The sequence below is a fragment of the Xiphophorus maculatus genome, chromosome 21 (genome assembly GCF_002775205.1).
Source record: "Xiphophorus maculatus strain JP 163 A chromosome 21, X_maculatus-5.0-male, whole genome shotgun sequence".
Classification (NCBI taxonomy): Eukaryota; Metazoa; Chordata; class Actinopteri; order Cyprinodontiformes; family Poeciliidae; genus Xiphophorus; species Xiphophorus maculatus.
Genome location: NC_036463.1, coordinates 20,848,654 through 20,863,986, shown reverse-complemented (window position 1 = coordinate 20,863,986; position 15,333 = coordinate 20,848,654). Strand labels below are relative to the sequence as shown.

General features: G+C 38.6%; 1 protein-coding gene across 10 annotated transcripts in view; it reads right to left on the bottom strand.

Moving 5' to 3' along the window:
- The window catches only part of svil (supervillin), a 49,280-nt gene that overhangs the window by 14,142 nt on the left and 19,805 nt on the right, over positions 1-15,333 (bottom strand). For 5 of the 10 annotated variants that reach the window (XM_023326029.1, XM_023326028.1, XM_023326030.1 and 2 more), the window contains 9 exons: positions 14,215-14,298; positions 13,576-13,864; positions 11,829-11,897; positions 9,914-10,364; positions 6,282-6,444; positions 5,052-5,184; positions 3,430-3,483; positions 1,761-1,838; positions 913-969 (listed from right to left, as the gene is read on the bottom strand). In XM_023326029.1, the coding sequence (XP_023181797.1) occupies positions 913-969; positions 1,761-1,838; positions 3,430-3,483; positions 5,052-5,184; positions 6,282-6,444; positions 9,914-10,364; positions 11,829-11,897; positions 13,576-13,864; positions 14,215-14,298 (1,378 nt within the window). The remainder of the gene's footprint in view (positions 1-912; positions 970-1,760; positions 1,839-3,429; positions 3,484-5,051; positions 5,185-6,281; positions 6,445-9,913; positions 10,365-11,828; positions 11,898-13,575; positions 13,865-14,214; positions 14,299-15,333) is intronic. The other 5 variants (XM_023326031.1, XM_023326034.1, XM_014470968.2 and 2 more) reach the window with 5 other exon arrangements.

The window sequence follows — 15,333 nt, the reverse complement described above, 5'->3', positions numbered from 1 at the left end:
GATACATGAAGGTAAAACTAAGGAACCAATACCGGCTGCATGCAGCAAACTGTAAATAACTCCATTAGTGCACCAAATTTAACCCAATAAACAGGAACCAAAGCTGCGTCTTATAGAGAAGATCATTGTTTCCAACAAAGTCAATGGGACTCGAACTGGAATTTGCCATATTTAACTGATTAGGTGAAATTAAATACATGCATGAAACAATGTTCACAATCACCTCCAACAGTGTTAAACCCTCTCTCACTGTACTTGTTCTCAGAGGAACCAAATACACATTTATTAGCACTCCTGGCAAAGATGAGTAGAAAAAAAATATTTTATTGCAGTAGAATAATCTCACCTTGATTTGGAAAGAACAATTCATGGGAAAATTATAAGGGTGGTCAATCTTTTTTAAATACCTCAAAAACAATAGTCCAATTTTTTCTCTTTTTTCTTCTCTCTCTCTTTTTAAATTCGATTTATTCAAATATGTGACTTTAGAAAGGATTTTTTTTAACTTTCCTTCAAAGTCACCAGAATAGAAAACATAGTCATATATATAATCTCATTCAAAAATCGCACAATGCATTTAGTGAATCAAAGGAGATATAAAATAGATAAATAAATGCAAACCAATTTTGGTTTAAAAAATTCTCTGAAATCAGCTGCCAAGTGTAAATAAAATTATTGAATACACACCAAACTGCTGTGTCTCAACAGAATATCAGTTTTACAAGATGTTGAACACCTGGCGATGAATCTGGTCACTAACAAGTTTTAAGTAATAAAAGCAGCAAAACAGCATCACAGAACCTCTCCCATTGGTCAACTAATGGGCATATTTTATGTTTGCATAATTTTATTGTAAAGTGAGAAAACTCAACAGTTGCACAGACTCTACATCTTTATTTCTGACAGGATCACCTTCCTTCTCCATGGGTGTCTGTCATCCACCTGCAAGGGTCTGGGTGATCTGGTGGCCTTCAATCACATGGATGGAGGGACGGATGGATGAATGGATGGATGGGAGAGGACGAAATTAACACATGAGGATGGAAATATGGGAAATACCTAAGAGCTGCATATGAAGCGCAAGCTGCAGGGGCTGTGATGCTGAATTCACAATGATGAGCAGTGGAGTCACCAATAGATGGGATAAAACGGCAGCAGGACCATATGACCATTATGTGCTTTAGCAAAACACTGCAAACACTAAATCTTATCAGGTCATTTTTACTGCAGATATCTTAAGACACTTGAAATAAGACAAAACTAACTTACAAGTAGTTTTTCAGTAAGATGTGAGTGTAGCTTAAGTCAATAATTCCTTAATACTGATGAAAATATTCTAAATTATTATATTAGAGGTTATTTTCCCCATGTTACAAATGAGATAATCTGCCAATGAAACAAGTATTTTTTTAATCAATGTTAAGGAATTATTTACTTAAAACAAGCTTCTGTATGATGCCGAAAAATTACTTGTAATTAGTTTTGTCTTATTTTAAGTGCACCAAAAATATTTGCATTAAAATACTTGGTAAGATTTTGTGCTTTTGCTGTGAAAATAGCTTTTTGTCTATGACAGCAGTTGGCATGACAGAGCAGAACCAGATAATCAGTGGGAATCCGATTATTTTCTCTCTCTGTAAGCTGTTCATGAATTGGTACAGGCATGTGTGTACGGCTTACACTGGTTTGATCAGGTATGTGGGCAGCAGGCAGGAAAACAAGCAAGCAAGGCTAAAAAAAAACCTGCTGGGATTTCCTACCTGGCTGGCCGTGTCGTCAAGGGAAGTATGGAAAGGAGGATCAGGAGGAGGAGAGGAAGCAGCAGGATGGACAGGCTCCTGCAGCAGGCGCAAAAAGAGGAAATACATGCTATAGCAGGAAAACACAGCTGATACGTGCAGCTCTGTATCCTGATTGGGGTCATGTTAGCCAGGAAATCAAGTCTGATAAAGGCCACTAGCAAGAAATTGTTTTTAAAAGTAGCTTTCCTTATTTCTAGAGTTTGACATTTACATAGATATATACTTCCATCTGGAATAAAACAGATACTAATATGAATTAAAGAGGCTTTTTAAAAATGATTGGGATCGGAGCTCCGACTAAAACAACTTAAAGCAGCTCGGTGCCCATTGTCGGACCACTGCTGGATTTTGCCAGCATCACCCTCAGCTAGAAGTGCTGAAGCTGATTTGTGGAGCCACTTTAAATGAGAGCAGCTGAAGGAATGGCTGTTAAATTTTATAATGCTCAAAGCAAAGTGTAGAGTTAATGAAGCAGGAAAACGGCCTTTGCTATAACTTCCATCTGATAAACCGAATTGAAATACGTTACAAGACAATTTACAGTCCTATGAAAACAGCAAGTAAAACATGCTAACATTAGCCTAGCACTTCAGCAAACAGCTGAGTGTGAAAACATCAATGGAAGCAGACAGACTAGGTTTTTGTGTCAATTCATATTTCCATTACAAAAACAAAGCTATGATGGTTTTAGACAATGCAACGCTAGGCTAACCTAGCTAACACCATGATGGAGCATAAAGATAGGAAGGAGTGCAGCGTGTCGAATGTTGAGTAAATAAAGTAGCACCCACTTAAACATATACAATGTTTTATACTTCAAGTTACTTTGCTATTATTTTCTGTTATTTTAAATATATTCCATTTTAATGAAATAGACGAGGAATTAGTAATGGTCAAATCATAAATTACATCATTACTGGCGACAAAAAAAAAAAGAAATCCCATCATTCATATTGATATAAATCACATTTTTAAAGTCGTATGAGACATGTCCCAGTTTTCCCAACAATTTTTGATATAAAAACATTTTTATCTTCACATATGTCATATTTTTATTAACTGACCAAAAATTAAGAAAGTCAGTTTAAGTGCCTTTTTATTAATTCATTTCTCAAGTGGGGCTAATTCAAGCTACGTAGCTCAAAATTATTGATAAAATGATTAAAAACATTGTTTATGTTCTTGATTTGTGACCCCCTGCAATCAGGGGTATTTTATCAATACCCTCTGATTTTATCCATGCACTTGAAAATTAATTACGAATGCATAAATGGATAAATAGATGTCAGATCAAAATGTTAACCATTAAAGTCAGTGATAGGACTGACTATCACTGACTTTGGCGTTTGTGTGTGACAAACGCCAAACTCACCAGACAGTGCAATGATGAACACAAAGTGAGAAAATTGTCAACACTAATAAAAGGAACCAACCCAGAACCAAACGGTACCACCACCAGATAACACACTCTGCAGGCTGGATTTCTGTTACACCAGGGTGATTTTTTTATCAACAGGACAAAAAAAAAGAATTTTGTAAATTTTAGACACTCTTCTGATCAGAACAGGGTTGATGAATCTCACCGCAGAGTGCTTTGGCCACAAAGTTCTTACACACTGGCCCTTACCAGAAACGGATTGGATACAGAAACATCCTCAGTCATCATCAGAGAATCATCGTCCTGCAGACAGGCAGCCGAAGAAAAGGGACATTTTCTGAAAGCTCTCATGCCGTGACATGCACCTCATAGGTAGATCAAAATCCTTAAATTATTTTAAGTCTTGCTCGACTGCGTATTTTCTGTCAATCTCATCTCTACTTTTGTTTTTTTGTTCTAACACAGGAAACATGAAGGACATCCACTGGTCTGGATAAATAGGAGGATAGAAAACAAGACCGACTGTACTTCCTGTTAGCCTTTATTTAACCTCTGTGTATTCACTCATCTGTCCCTAATTTAAAAATTAGGCCGTTTGTTAAATTTGAGAAATGTTTTCCCTGGAGTGTCTGACATCACACACACACAGGAATCAAAACTTAACCTTAAATCAGCTAAAAAATAATAATAAAAAACCTTCAGTCAGTCAGTTCGGGTGGAGCTGGCTAAGCTCTGATAAGCAGCTGGAAACAACAGCAGTTGCTCCAAAGAAGCCACAGAGAATATGTCTAAACAGAGAGGTACATGTGCTGCGCCTGTCCTAAAACCTCCCTTCAAAAACACACCAGTGGTGGAGAAACAGAAAAACAGGAAGCATGCAGGGACAGAAATCTCCTTTTATTTTATTTTTAAAAGGTGAAAGACATGCAGGCCGGAGCGAGACATTGACAGATTACGGGCAACGTGCAGCTCAGAGGGCAGAGGAGAGAAAGTTAGGCAAGAGAGAATACAAAGGCTACATTTATCAGCACAGTTGGACATTAGCATCACACAACAGGTAGTCCAAGAGTTTTCACAGTTATGTTTGAGGCTCAAAGCATACTTTTTACTGGTAAGTTTACACGTTTACTATGCTGGTCTCAATCCTAGGAAGAGGATATTATTTTCCCTTCACAATTTGGCCCCAAGTTTTTAGGTCACTTGGCAGTTCTGGGCTGAGAATTACACATAAATAATACTTTACATTTGCCTAATTTCTTATTTTAAAAAGTTCAAGTATTTCAGCATGTGCTGTTAGAAAGTTTAAGGAATTGTTCATGCTCAAATGAGAACTTCATATTCAATTTATTTTCATTTCAGTTTAGACACCAATAGGGTTCCATACTTATCGAATGACAACCTGTCATAAAATCCTCTGGATATTAAATCATTTCTTCTCATGAATGGAAATCAGTGATTAGATTTCGATACAAGAACAACAAAACATCTACCAGCTGTATAAGACAGAGAAGAGGAAAGACAGACATGGACAATACACAACCTCTCTGCTTAGAGATATTCAAACTATTACCACATGACATTGCCAGTTTAATTTCCATAACCCTTTATTTAATTGCCAGTGATATTTCATTGATTCTAAAGTTCTCAACATGTCGGCAACATATGCTCAAGAATCTCTTTAAATCCTTGTTAATGACCAGTTGATACAGGCGGATGAATTAAGAGTTGGTGTGGCGTACACCAACTCCAAATGTCACTGCTGCAACAACGGCGCATCAACAGAACACAGTTTCTCCAGCATTAAACCAGATGACCCATATGATGTCTCAGTGTGGCCCTCTGAAGCGCTAGCTCAGCAGTGAGGCGGTTACCTTCTTCCCGAAGCTCTGCTCCGCCTCCCAGAGCTGAGCTTGCTGCTCGCCCTCGGCAACCGTCGCCACATCCTGCTTCTTATTGATCCTGTTCCTCCAGTCTTTCTCACCGCTCTTCTTTAACAAGGCGACTCTGAGGGGGTAGAGGAACACAGTATGGAGGAGCAAGAGGCACTGTTAATATGAATTAACACCCCACACACACCATGTTCTGCACTATGCTAGTTGGGTTCAAAAGATCCACTTTTATTTAAAATCTGCCACTTTAGCTCACTGCAGCCTGGTAAGCTTTGAAAACAGCTTCGCAGCACAGCTCTTAGCTCACTTTTAAACTGATTATTTGGAAACAAATACAGTTTCTGCTCATTTTAATCAGTTAAATTTAGTACATTTAGGATCATTATATTAATTATGTTTACAATTTCAAAACATAACCTACTAATCCAAAACGTTTGATTCAACTTTAACATTGGAAACGGTTAAGCATTACGACTCCTGTATTATTACTAGTTGTGTAATTTGGTGAACATTTTTAGTAAAGTTAATTGCACTATCTGCAATTAAATTGACACTTTAATTGCACAAAAGGACAATATGGTGGCCAATGCCTAGCACGTCACAAACAAACCTAAATATCTGCACCAGGAGGACACGGCATGATTAATTTGTGTGTAAAAAAAAAAAAGTGAATGACAGAAGTTGTATTATTATGGACTTAATTGAAATAGGAGGAGTTTTAACTTGGAGCACAGAGAAGGCAGCATGCCCCTCACAACAAGCACTCTGTTCCAGACACAGAGGACAACATCCTGTTCTGTCCCCAGACGTCCAAATCAATGCCAACAACAGGAAGTGAGTAGGCCTGACTCTGTCATCACTGACTGACTGTTTTGGAAGTGGGGCTGAGCCAAGCAGGTCCTGAAGTGGTCAGAGTGGGTGAAATGTGTAAGAACGGGCAGACACCACACAGATGTTAACATGTTATGTCACCAATCAATTTAGAGCTTGACTGTTTATCTTTGCCCATCCTCTAACCAGCAGGCTGAGCCTCAATGTGACATAACTAGAATTACATAAACATGTGACACTCCTGTGTTTAAGATAATAATTCCATGGAAAGCAAAAAAATATATTCTTAATATGAGAAACTAACAAAAAGTAAAATGTTTATCCACAACAATTGTGAGAGTAAAAGGGGTTTCTCCACTCTGACCTCCGTGCTGCTCTTACCTCTCTCTAATGGACATGTGTCGGCCAATCGTCACGTCGGTCATCTCTTCCTCTGGATCAAGCTGGACCGGGCCGACCGACTGGTCCCCTGCTGGGGGCTGAGGCTCGGCTATGGCCGATCCGAATGCATCTCTGGATGTTACTGCGGTGGAGTCTGGGAGCTCTGTGACAGCGGACGCACAAGGACACACACACACACACACACACACACAAAGAGGAAACAGGATCAATAAATTGAAAGCACAGCAATGTTAAAAATCACACCATGAAAATGGGCATAAAAAAAGCAGCATTTGAAGAAGCAGAGACACCGCTCACTGGATTTCATGTCTCTGCCACAACTGTAATCAAACGTCCCACATTGTACAAACCCTGAGATTTTCCCCTCTAAGTACAACCTGAGCAACTCCAAGACAGGCTGCTTAACTAACTTCTGTTTTTGGAACCTGACATTCTGCATCAAGACCCTGAAGTGTTTGACTGAACGTGACAGCTGCTTTGACGTGAAGGAAGCCTGGAAACCACAGTCTGAATGTAAAGTTTTTCTTTCCCCCAAATACACACTGGAAGTGTGACTGGGAAAACACATGGCTGACTGCTGAGTGAAACGTAAACCAGTGCTTGAATGGGCTACAGCTACACTATTCTAGATATTGTTTAGTTTAGTTTTTTTTATATATAAATCTGGGAATCCATGCTCTAAGATTCAGGTCAATAATGCTGTAGTACCTTACTTACTTATACTTATCTAGCAACCCTGAATAGGAGTATCTAGTTTATTTACTTTGGATCAACATTATTAGCTTTTTCTTCTTTTGGTTTGTTATCTTGCTTGTAGTCCCTTTTAATTCCTGTAAAGCACTTTGTATTGCCTTGTTGCTTACAATGTGCTATATAAATAAAATTATCTTTACTCCACCTTAAGGTTTCCTTCCAGGCAAGACTTGCACACCACAAACGTTCAAAAATCTCCATTTTGTTTTGTGGAGTAACAAACATCCACATGGTGTTTAAATGTGACCTGGAGGTGAAACTGCAGAAAGTCTCCAATTAGGAAAACTTCCATGTTTATGTAAATGGTACCTTAAAAATAACTGCACAAAGAAAGCTACATCAGAATGATGAATTTCGTCGTATATAGAGCTGGATATGAACTATTTAAACATGTCATTTCAATTACAATAGAAAGAACTATGTTGAATACAGGCATTTTCTGTAGCTGTTGAAAAAATTCTCAAACTACATTTTGAGGCCTCTGAACTTACATAAATAAAAACTGAACAAGTAGGATGCTTACTTCACACATTAAAAAAAGCTACAAAACCAATTTTGGTGATTTTTAATTTTTTTTTAAAAGTTTGATAGTTTTATGTTGCGTCTTTTTGTGTAAATGAAGTTAAATTCTTGTTAAAATTTGATTGTCTCTCAGCCCTCAAGTCAGACACACAGCAATGGTCTTATGTCCACTTAAATGTAAGTTTCATGAACTGTTTCAAATCAGTATATTCCAAGGCTGATTCTTAGCAAAACCTGTGTTTGATCTCTGTAAAAAGTAACAAGTTTATAACATTTCTCACAAAATGTAATTGTTCAGGTAGGTGATCCATTATATAGTTTTCCTAGTGTAACTTTTTTTTTTTTAAACTTTATTTTTGATCAGATTTTTATACATGGCAAAATACAGCCACAACACAAAAAAGGAGAGGAAATAATAGTAATAACAAAATAAAATAAAAAAAAATCACAACAAGTACAATGAACTGCATACAGAACTGAAAGGTCACCAAGGGAGGGGGACAGCAATACTACACACACAAAATAAAATTAAATTACAGACAGAATTCAGGTGAACAGGTTACAATGTATGAAGAGATCCATGAAGAGTCAAACAGGAGAGAGTTTCTTTGCATAGTTACCAAGTCCTGCAAAACTTTACAGCACCAAACCTCAATTACCACCCCGAATAATTAATTAATGATACTCAACTTGCTTTAGCATTCCTATAAGTTAACCATTTCGACCAATATTTTTGAATTTTGTTTTCCTGGAGTCTTATGGAGAAGGTAAGCATTTCCATTTCACGTATTTCTTCTACAGTGGCTGACCAGTCACACAATGTCGGTGGGCTTCCACTAAGCCACTTTCTTGTTATTGCTTTCTTTCCTGCTATCAGTAGTATTTTCAGAAGGTACTTATCTTGAGTGTTGAGTTCAGTTGGTAAATAACTTAAGTATATAATTTTAAAATTGTGCTCTATTTCAAAACCAAGAATTACTTTTATCTCTTTGGCTACCTTTAGCCAATAGGGATAAATCAATGGGCAGTCCCAGAAAATATGAAAGTTGTCAGCCATCATATTGTTACATCGTCTCCAACAATGCCCAGATTCAGCTCTTCCGGTCTGAGAAAATGTTCTTTTGGGGGTTATAAAAAACCTAACAATATTCTTCCATGAAAATTCCCTCCAGTGTCCTGAGCTGGTGGTGGTGGAGTTTGGCAAATGTTGAGCCACTCGTCCTCCGTCAGCGTTATTTTAGCCTCCTTTTCCCATGTATTTTTAATATATCATGTAGATGTTTTTTTATTATTTTCTAAGCACACATATAGTCTGGACAGCCTCTTCTTAAAAGATTTACCTTTATAAGCATCAATAAAAATATTAATGAGGTCCTGATCATTTTTTTCCAATATTTTAATGTTTTTATTAAAGTGGTGCCTGAGCTGCAGGTATCTGAAAAAGTCTTGTTTATCAAGGTCAAATTTTTCCTGCAGTTGTTGGAAACTTTCCAGATCAGTTCCAGAAGAAATCACGCAGTATGATGTCATGCCTTTTCTGGTTAGTTGATTGAATTTTGAGTCAAGTTGTGCTCGTACAAAATCCCTATCATGTTCAATCCATCTTAATAACCTAGTTTTCCTCTCTAAAAGTGGGTTTCGGAATTCTCTAAACCAGATGCTGAGAGGGACTTTTGTGGAAACACTCAACTCATCTGCATATATAGTCTTGAGGTGTTTATCCCCCAGCAGAGCTTGCAGGGGGATGTCAATTTGACTTAATTCTAGTTCTTTCCATTTTGCTTCATAACCCTCTTCACACCAGTAAACCGCGAATTGCAGTTGTGCTGCTCTGTAATAATTTTCCAGACATAGGAGTGACATTCCTCCTTTATCTCTTGGTAATTGTAACGTTTTATAGCGTACCCTTGGTTTCTTATTCTGCCATATAAACCTGGAGATGATCCGATTCCACTCGTTAAATTGCTTGATAGGAATTTCTATTGATAAAGATTGAAAAAGGAACAACAGCTGAGTCAAAATGATCATTTTTATGATTTCTATTCGGTTGTACAAATCGAGCGTCAGGGGAGCCCATTTGTTCAGGTTATTTTTAACTTTATTAGTTATAGTACCATAATTTGCCTTGTATACTTTGATTAAATTTTTAGTAATATTAATACCTAAATATTTCATGGTTTTTGTTTTCCAATTAAATTTAAACCGATTACTTATATCTTCTCTGGGTGAGTAGTTAAAGCACAGGGTCTGAGTTTTTCCACTAGTGTAACTTTTAAAAAGTCAGAGGGTGTGTCACAGTAAGCCTGAGGAGAAACCAAAGTCTGAGTTGTTCTTACCTCCACTGATGGCTCTGATCCTGTGGCTGTCTGCATGTCGTCCTTCCTCTCTTGGATGCCGCCTCTGCTCTTCTCTCTCCTGGAACGTGTGGCTCTCTGAGCTGTCCCTGCCTCTGGGACGCCAGCACTGCTCCTCCTCCTCCTCTTGTTCTTCTTCCTCCCACCATCTCTCCCTCCCAGTGTGCGGCTGGGGCAGAGCCACCTGCCTGACCGCCGTCTCGGGAGAGGGCAGCCTCCTCTTCCCCACCTTCAGGTCCATCGCGTCGTTCCCCCGGTCAGAGAGTCGCTCCGTGTCCATGCGGAGGTCCGAGGCGTCTGGGTTGGGCTCGGCACGGACGGCGGCGCTCGCTATGTGGATGTCTCCGGCGTGGTCCGAGGAGACGGTGGCTCCGAGTCTGGGAGCAGAGGAGGCCGAAGTGGCTCCGTACAGAGCTCCTGCACCGTTCTGAAGCTGTCAAAGCAGGTGGAGTGGAAAGAGATGAAAGAAAGCTCACCAAGATGTGGGTCAGTTTTGCTAAAGTAGCTGAAAAGAGAGCTTAAACAAAGTGCACACTCAGGCAGCTGAGGAGAATCACGCTGACTAATCACAGCCGGACTGACTCACTGCACTTCCTGAGCATCAAAGGGCAGCCCGTCCTGCACATCACAAGTCATCTCCCTCCACACAATGCATTTGGCTTCACTAATGCATTCAAAAATCATACCACAAACCCAACAGCCAATAAGAGGCAACAGCAAACATTCGTAGAGACCAAAAGAAATCTGTTTTTCTCCTTTTCTGCAGGGTTAGAGGCAGAAAACTTGTTTTCTCTCCTCTGTTCCCATTTTCTTTAAACATTTTTCCCATCTTTCTCCCTTTTTCATCTCTGCCCATTACATTAGAAATCCATTGGACATTTCCAATGTCCATTAGATTATATATACAACTGAAACCAGATATTTACATACACTGAAAAAATAAACTTTTTTCTCACCGACGTTAAATTAGACCAAACTGTCATTTTATTCAACTTCGCTAGAATTACCATAATTATTTCCATTTTGGAGAGGACATTTTTTAGAATTTTTTTTTCCAACTTTCCTTGAATTCAAAAGTTAAAATAAATTTGGTCGGTATTAAACTATCACTGGGGTCAAATCTTTCAGGTGTCCTTACAAAAAGTTCTGATAGATTAACTATCACTATCACATAAAACAACACTTTGTTGTTTAACAACGTTTCTGGCATTTAGCAAATAGAAATAATTTTGATAATTCTGATTAAGCTAAAGCAAGAAAACTTTGGTCTGATTTAACTTCAGACAGTGAGAACATTTTTGAATATTTGTGACTCGCTGTATGTAAATACTTAGTTTCAACTGTGTATATAAATCTTTATTAGAAATGTCTTTGGCTTTATTTCAAATATAACAGACAGACAAAAAATAGAGAAGAAAAGGTGGGGAAAATATTTAAAACAAAAGAAGATGGGAGTAGAGGAGAAAACACAAATTAAAACTGTGGAAGTCTGCCTCTAAACCTGCAGAAAGAGAAAAAACAGAACCAAGAAACCATATCTGTGAGAAATCTGTTTTTCTTTTTTTTTTTTAATTCATTTCCTTTTTCTCCCTGAAGTTACTTCCAGATAAACTTTTCTCACTCCTCCCTCCACCACAAAGGTCCCTTTTAACTCCCTTCCTGGTGATGCACTACATTTGGCAGAAACATCCATGCAGGTACCAGCAATGCTTTTCCATATTACAGGCAATGATCAGCGCCGAGTGGGCACTTCATCAGAAGCAAGGCCATGCGGCGCACATTCCTGATGCAATCACAGCAACGAGGACGGACGAAACGGTGCAACGCGCGGCCATTTCTGACTAGAGAACGTGTCGTCCTCTGATGCAAACGCACCGACTGTTCAGAGGAATCTTACTTGGAGTTGTTCAACTGGGCTGTCACACAGATCCTGTTCATCGTCTATGTTGTCTGAATCTGAGAGCTCCTATAGCACAAACAGCCACAAAGTTTACAAAGTTTACCGCTTTGTAAACTCAATATTGATCAAAAGTAGTGCACAAAGAGGGGTTTTTTTATCTTTTTGCCATCTCTTCTCATTGTACAAGACTTGACAAACCTGTAATCTACTTCTTTAGGGACAAATCTGTGTCTTACTCCACATTTATTATTTATTTGACCTCTGTTTATGCAGGTTGTCCCACCGAGATCAAACTTCAAAGATCTCATTTACAAGAGAACTGTTAAGATAAAACAAGAAAACAATAAGGAAAACATAATTGTCTCAATCCTAGTAGGTAAATTGAACAATGAAACATTGCATAAGAAAAAGAGGAAGATTTGCCTAAGATTTGTCTTACAGGAAATTTGGCCAAAGTGACCAAAGTACCTTTTATTATTTTTCCAGAAAGTAGGTGAAAAAGTATTCTGAATGTTATTAATACAGATTTGACTCTGCTCAAATGTGTATTGGCATTGCCAGAGCTAAAAGTTGACTGTTTTTTTTAACGGTATGTAGAGGCAATTCTGATTTGGGCTGCAAGAAAGTGAAACTTTAAGCAGGTGAAGGGAAGATTGAATAGAGTCTAACAAAGTTGTTTTATTTTCATGAGCTTTCCACCTCTGCCACAGAGCACACTGGATTTGAAAAGGTTGGAAAGCTTCATGGACATCTTAGCATTAATTCAGGGATCCATAGTCTCCAAGGAATACACCAAGATTAAGCAGTTTTACAATGCTAACCATACTAAGTGCCAACAGGTTTAAAATGTCAATTCATTGTCTTGAAATAGTAAAACCCTGTTTTGCAGCAACTGCTCTCACACACTCAGAGCAACACGTTGTCCAAAATTAAAACCTCCAAGGCTGCTCTCGCACCTCATAAAACTTTGGTTCAGTTAGCAGCTGCACATCAGAGTGGCCTGCAGCCCTACACTCTTTCATATGTAATGCAATTTCAAAATCTTCAGTAAATCCTAAAGTGGTTAGAAATCTTCACCTTTGAAGGTACTTTGAAAAATCTCACCCAAAGTCTAAAGAGCAGACAAAGCAAAAGAAATATCTGAAACCTACATCCTTTCTATGATTGCACAAATTAATGTTAAAAGTAATTAGCACTTGACTTACGGGTGAGTAGGATTTTCCCCAGTATATTGCAAGCCTGGCAGGCTACCAGGCTTTATTTGTCCCACCAGACTAAGCACTGTTTGTTTATTATAAGTTTTTTTTATACACCAGTAACAGTGATAGTAAAAATGAACTTCAACAATTAGAAGCAAAATAGCAACATAGTATGGTCAGTATGTGAACAGAGAGAGACTGAGGTCAGATGACTTTTTATTTAATTCACTGGGACTCTGTAACCACTGCCTGGTTTTTACCAGTCTACATGCTAAAACACTTCAGCGAATAAAGTGACAAGTCATGGATAAAGGATAAAAATAATTTACACTTTAATTAGGATGAAACAATCAAAGTACAAAATTTATTTTAATTGATTTTTTGTTTTCTTAGGTTTGCCTCTTTTAACAGCTTTTGGCAATTGTAAATAATGTCTTCAATCAACACATAACTTCATATTTAATAATTTGTCAACTTTTTAACCTACCACCTACATTTTGGTGTATCATCAAGTCAAATGGAGTGACTAGAGAGACCTCCCCCACCTGTTCCATATCTCCCACGGTGATGGGCTGCGTCTGGTAGCGAGCGTTGGCTCGGCGCTGGCGGCTGTCTCCTCGGGTTCGGGTGACTCTGCTCGCCGGCTGAGCGAGTCGGTTGAACAGCGCCATCTTCTCCGCCAGGCTGAGGGTGCAGACGTCCGGCTCCTCGGGGTGTTGACCCGCCGTCTCGACTCTTCCTTCCATCACAGACGCCTGCTTTGAGCCTCGGGCCTCCTGAGAAGCCGGCGCTCGGTGCCGGGCTGCGGAGCTCTGCTGGAGGGACGCCTGCAGGCTGAGGGGAGGATAATGTGAAGATGAGCTCATGCAGGTAAGCAGCATGCTGCATTATATTACAGGTCTGTTCAAACACAAACCAAGTTTACATGTTTGTTGCACAAGCACAGTGAGTTATATAAGCCAGACAAAGTATAATATATAAAGTAATCATGCAATTTCCCCTCATAACACAGGAGGGCATCAAAGCTTAAATAACAGAGAGCATCCTGCATGGAGCCATCCAGATGTGAGAAGGGTGTTATGATGTAGTGAGCCAGTCACAATCAGCAGAGACATTTAAGGATGACTCAGTCTCTCATGCTCGTGCACACACACACACACACACATACACACGCATTTGTGTACCTGTGAGAGGGGAGGGTATTGCTGCAAACTAGGGTGTAGCTATCAGCACACACTAGAGATGTCGGGTCAGTCTGAGAGGGGGCACTAGGTCAGGGGCAACACAAACACACGCACACACCCACAGGTGGTAGAGAAAATACAAAGATGACGCATATATTATTTAAATATGATAGAACTACAGTGACTTCTAAGCGTAAAAAATTGAAAATTCAACATTTTCTCACATTATGAACACAAATTTTAATATATTGCTTTGGAATTTCATGGGAAAGCCAACATATTAGAACATGTGTTTTAAGAGAGTGATGCATGGTATCACATTTTTAAAAAAACAACAACAAAACAATAAGTCTAAAATTGTTCCATGTATTTGTGTTCACCCTCTTCACTTTCATTTGTGGTCCGTGACCAAACATCATACTAACCCTTCACCCTGAACAAACCCCACAGCATGATGGGAGCATCATGCTGTGGGGACGATTGAATCGCAAATTAGATGAACAGAGCTGAAAAAAGGATCATGTGCAACAGGACAAAAACCCTTAAAGTACAACACAAGACACCATGGAACCTTTTAGATCAGGGTGTCCAAAGTCTGGTTCATGGAATCATTTGTGTACCATAATTGCAGTCTACATGTGGTAGATGCAGACATTTGTTTATATGATTGAAACCTTTCCTATGAAAATATCTAAATAAAGAAAAAGTGATTTAAGATCATTTGTAATTCCTGAGAAAAGATAAAGTTCTAGTTCTACATTTTTTCACACTACTCTCTTGCTGGGAAGTATTTCTGCTTTTTTAATTAAAAACAAAAAAGTGTCCAATCAGTATTTTCAGCTATAATTTGGACACGACTGATAAAGATTAAAACATAATCATGTGCTGCAATGGTCTAGTCAAAGTCCAGATCCAAATTGTTCAGAGAATCTGGGAAGAACACAGAATTAATTTTCATAGATCATGCGTTTCAAATCTGACTGAACTTTGAATATTTTGCAGATATTTTAGTGTCTAGATGTGGAAAGCTTGTAGAGACGTAACCAAAAAGATGAACACTGAGGTATTTTCCTTTCACTTCACGTTGAGAAACGACTTTGTGTTGGCCTGTCACATAAA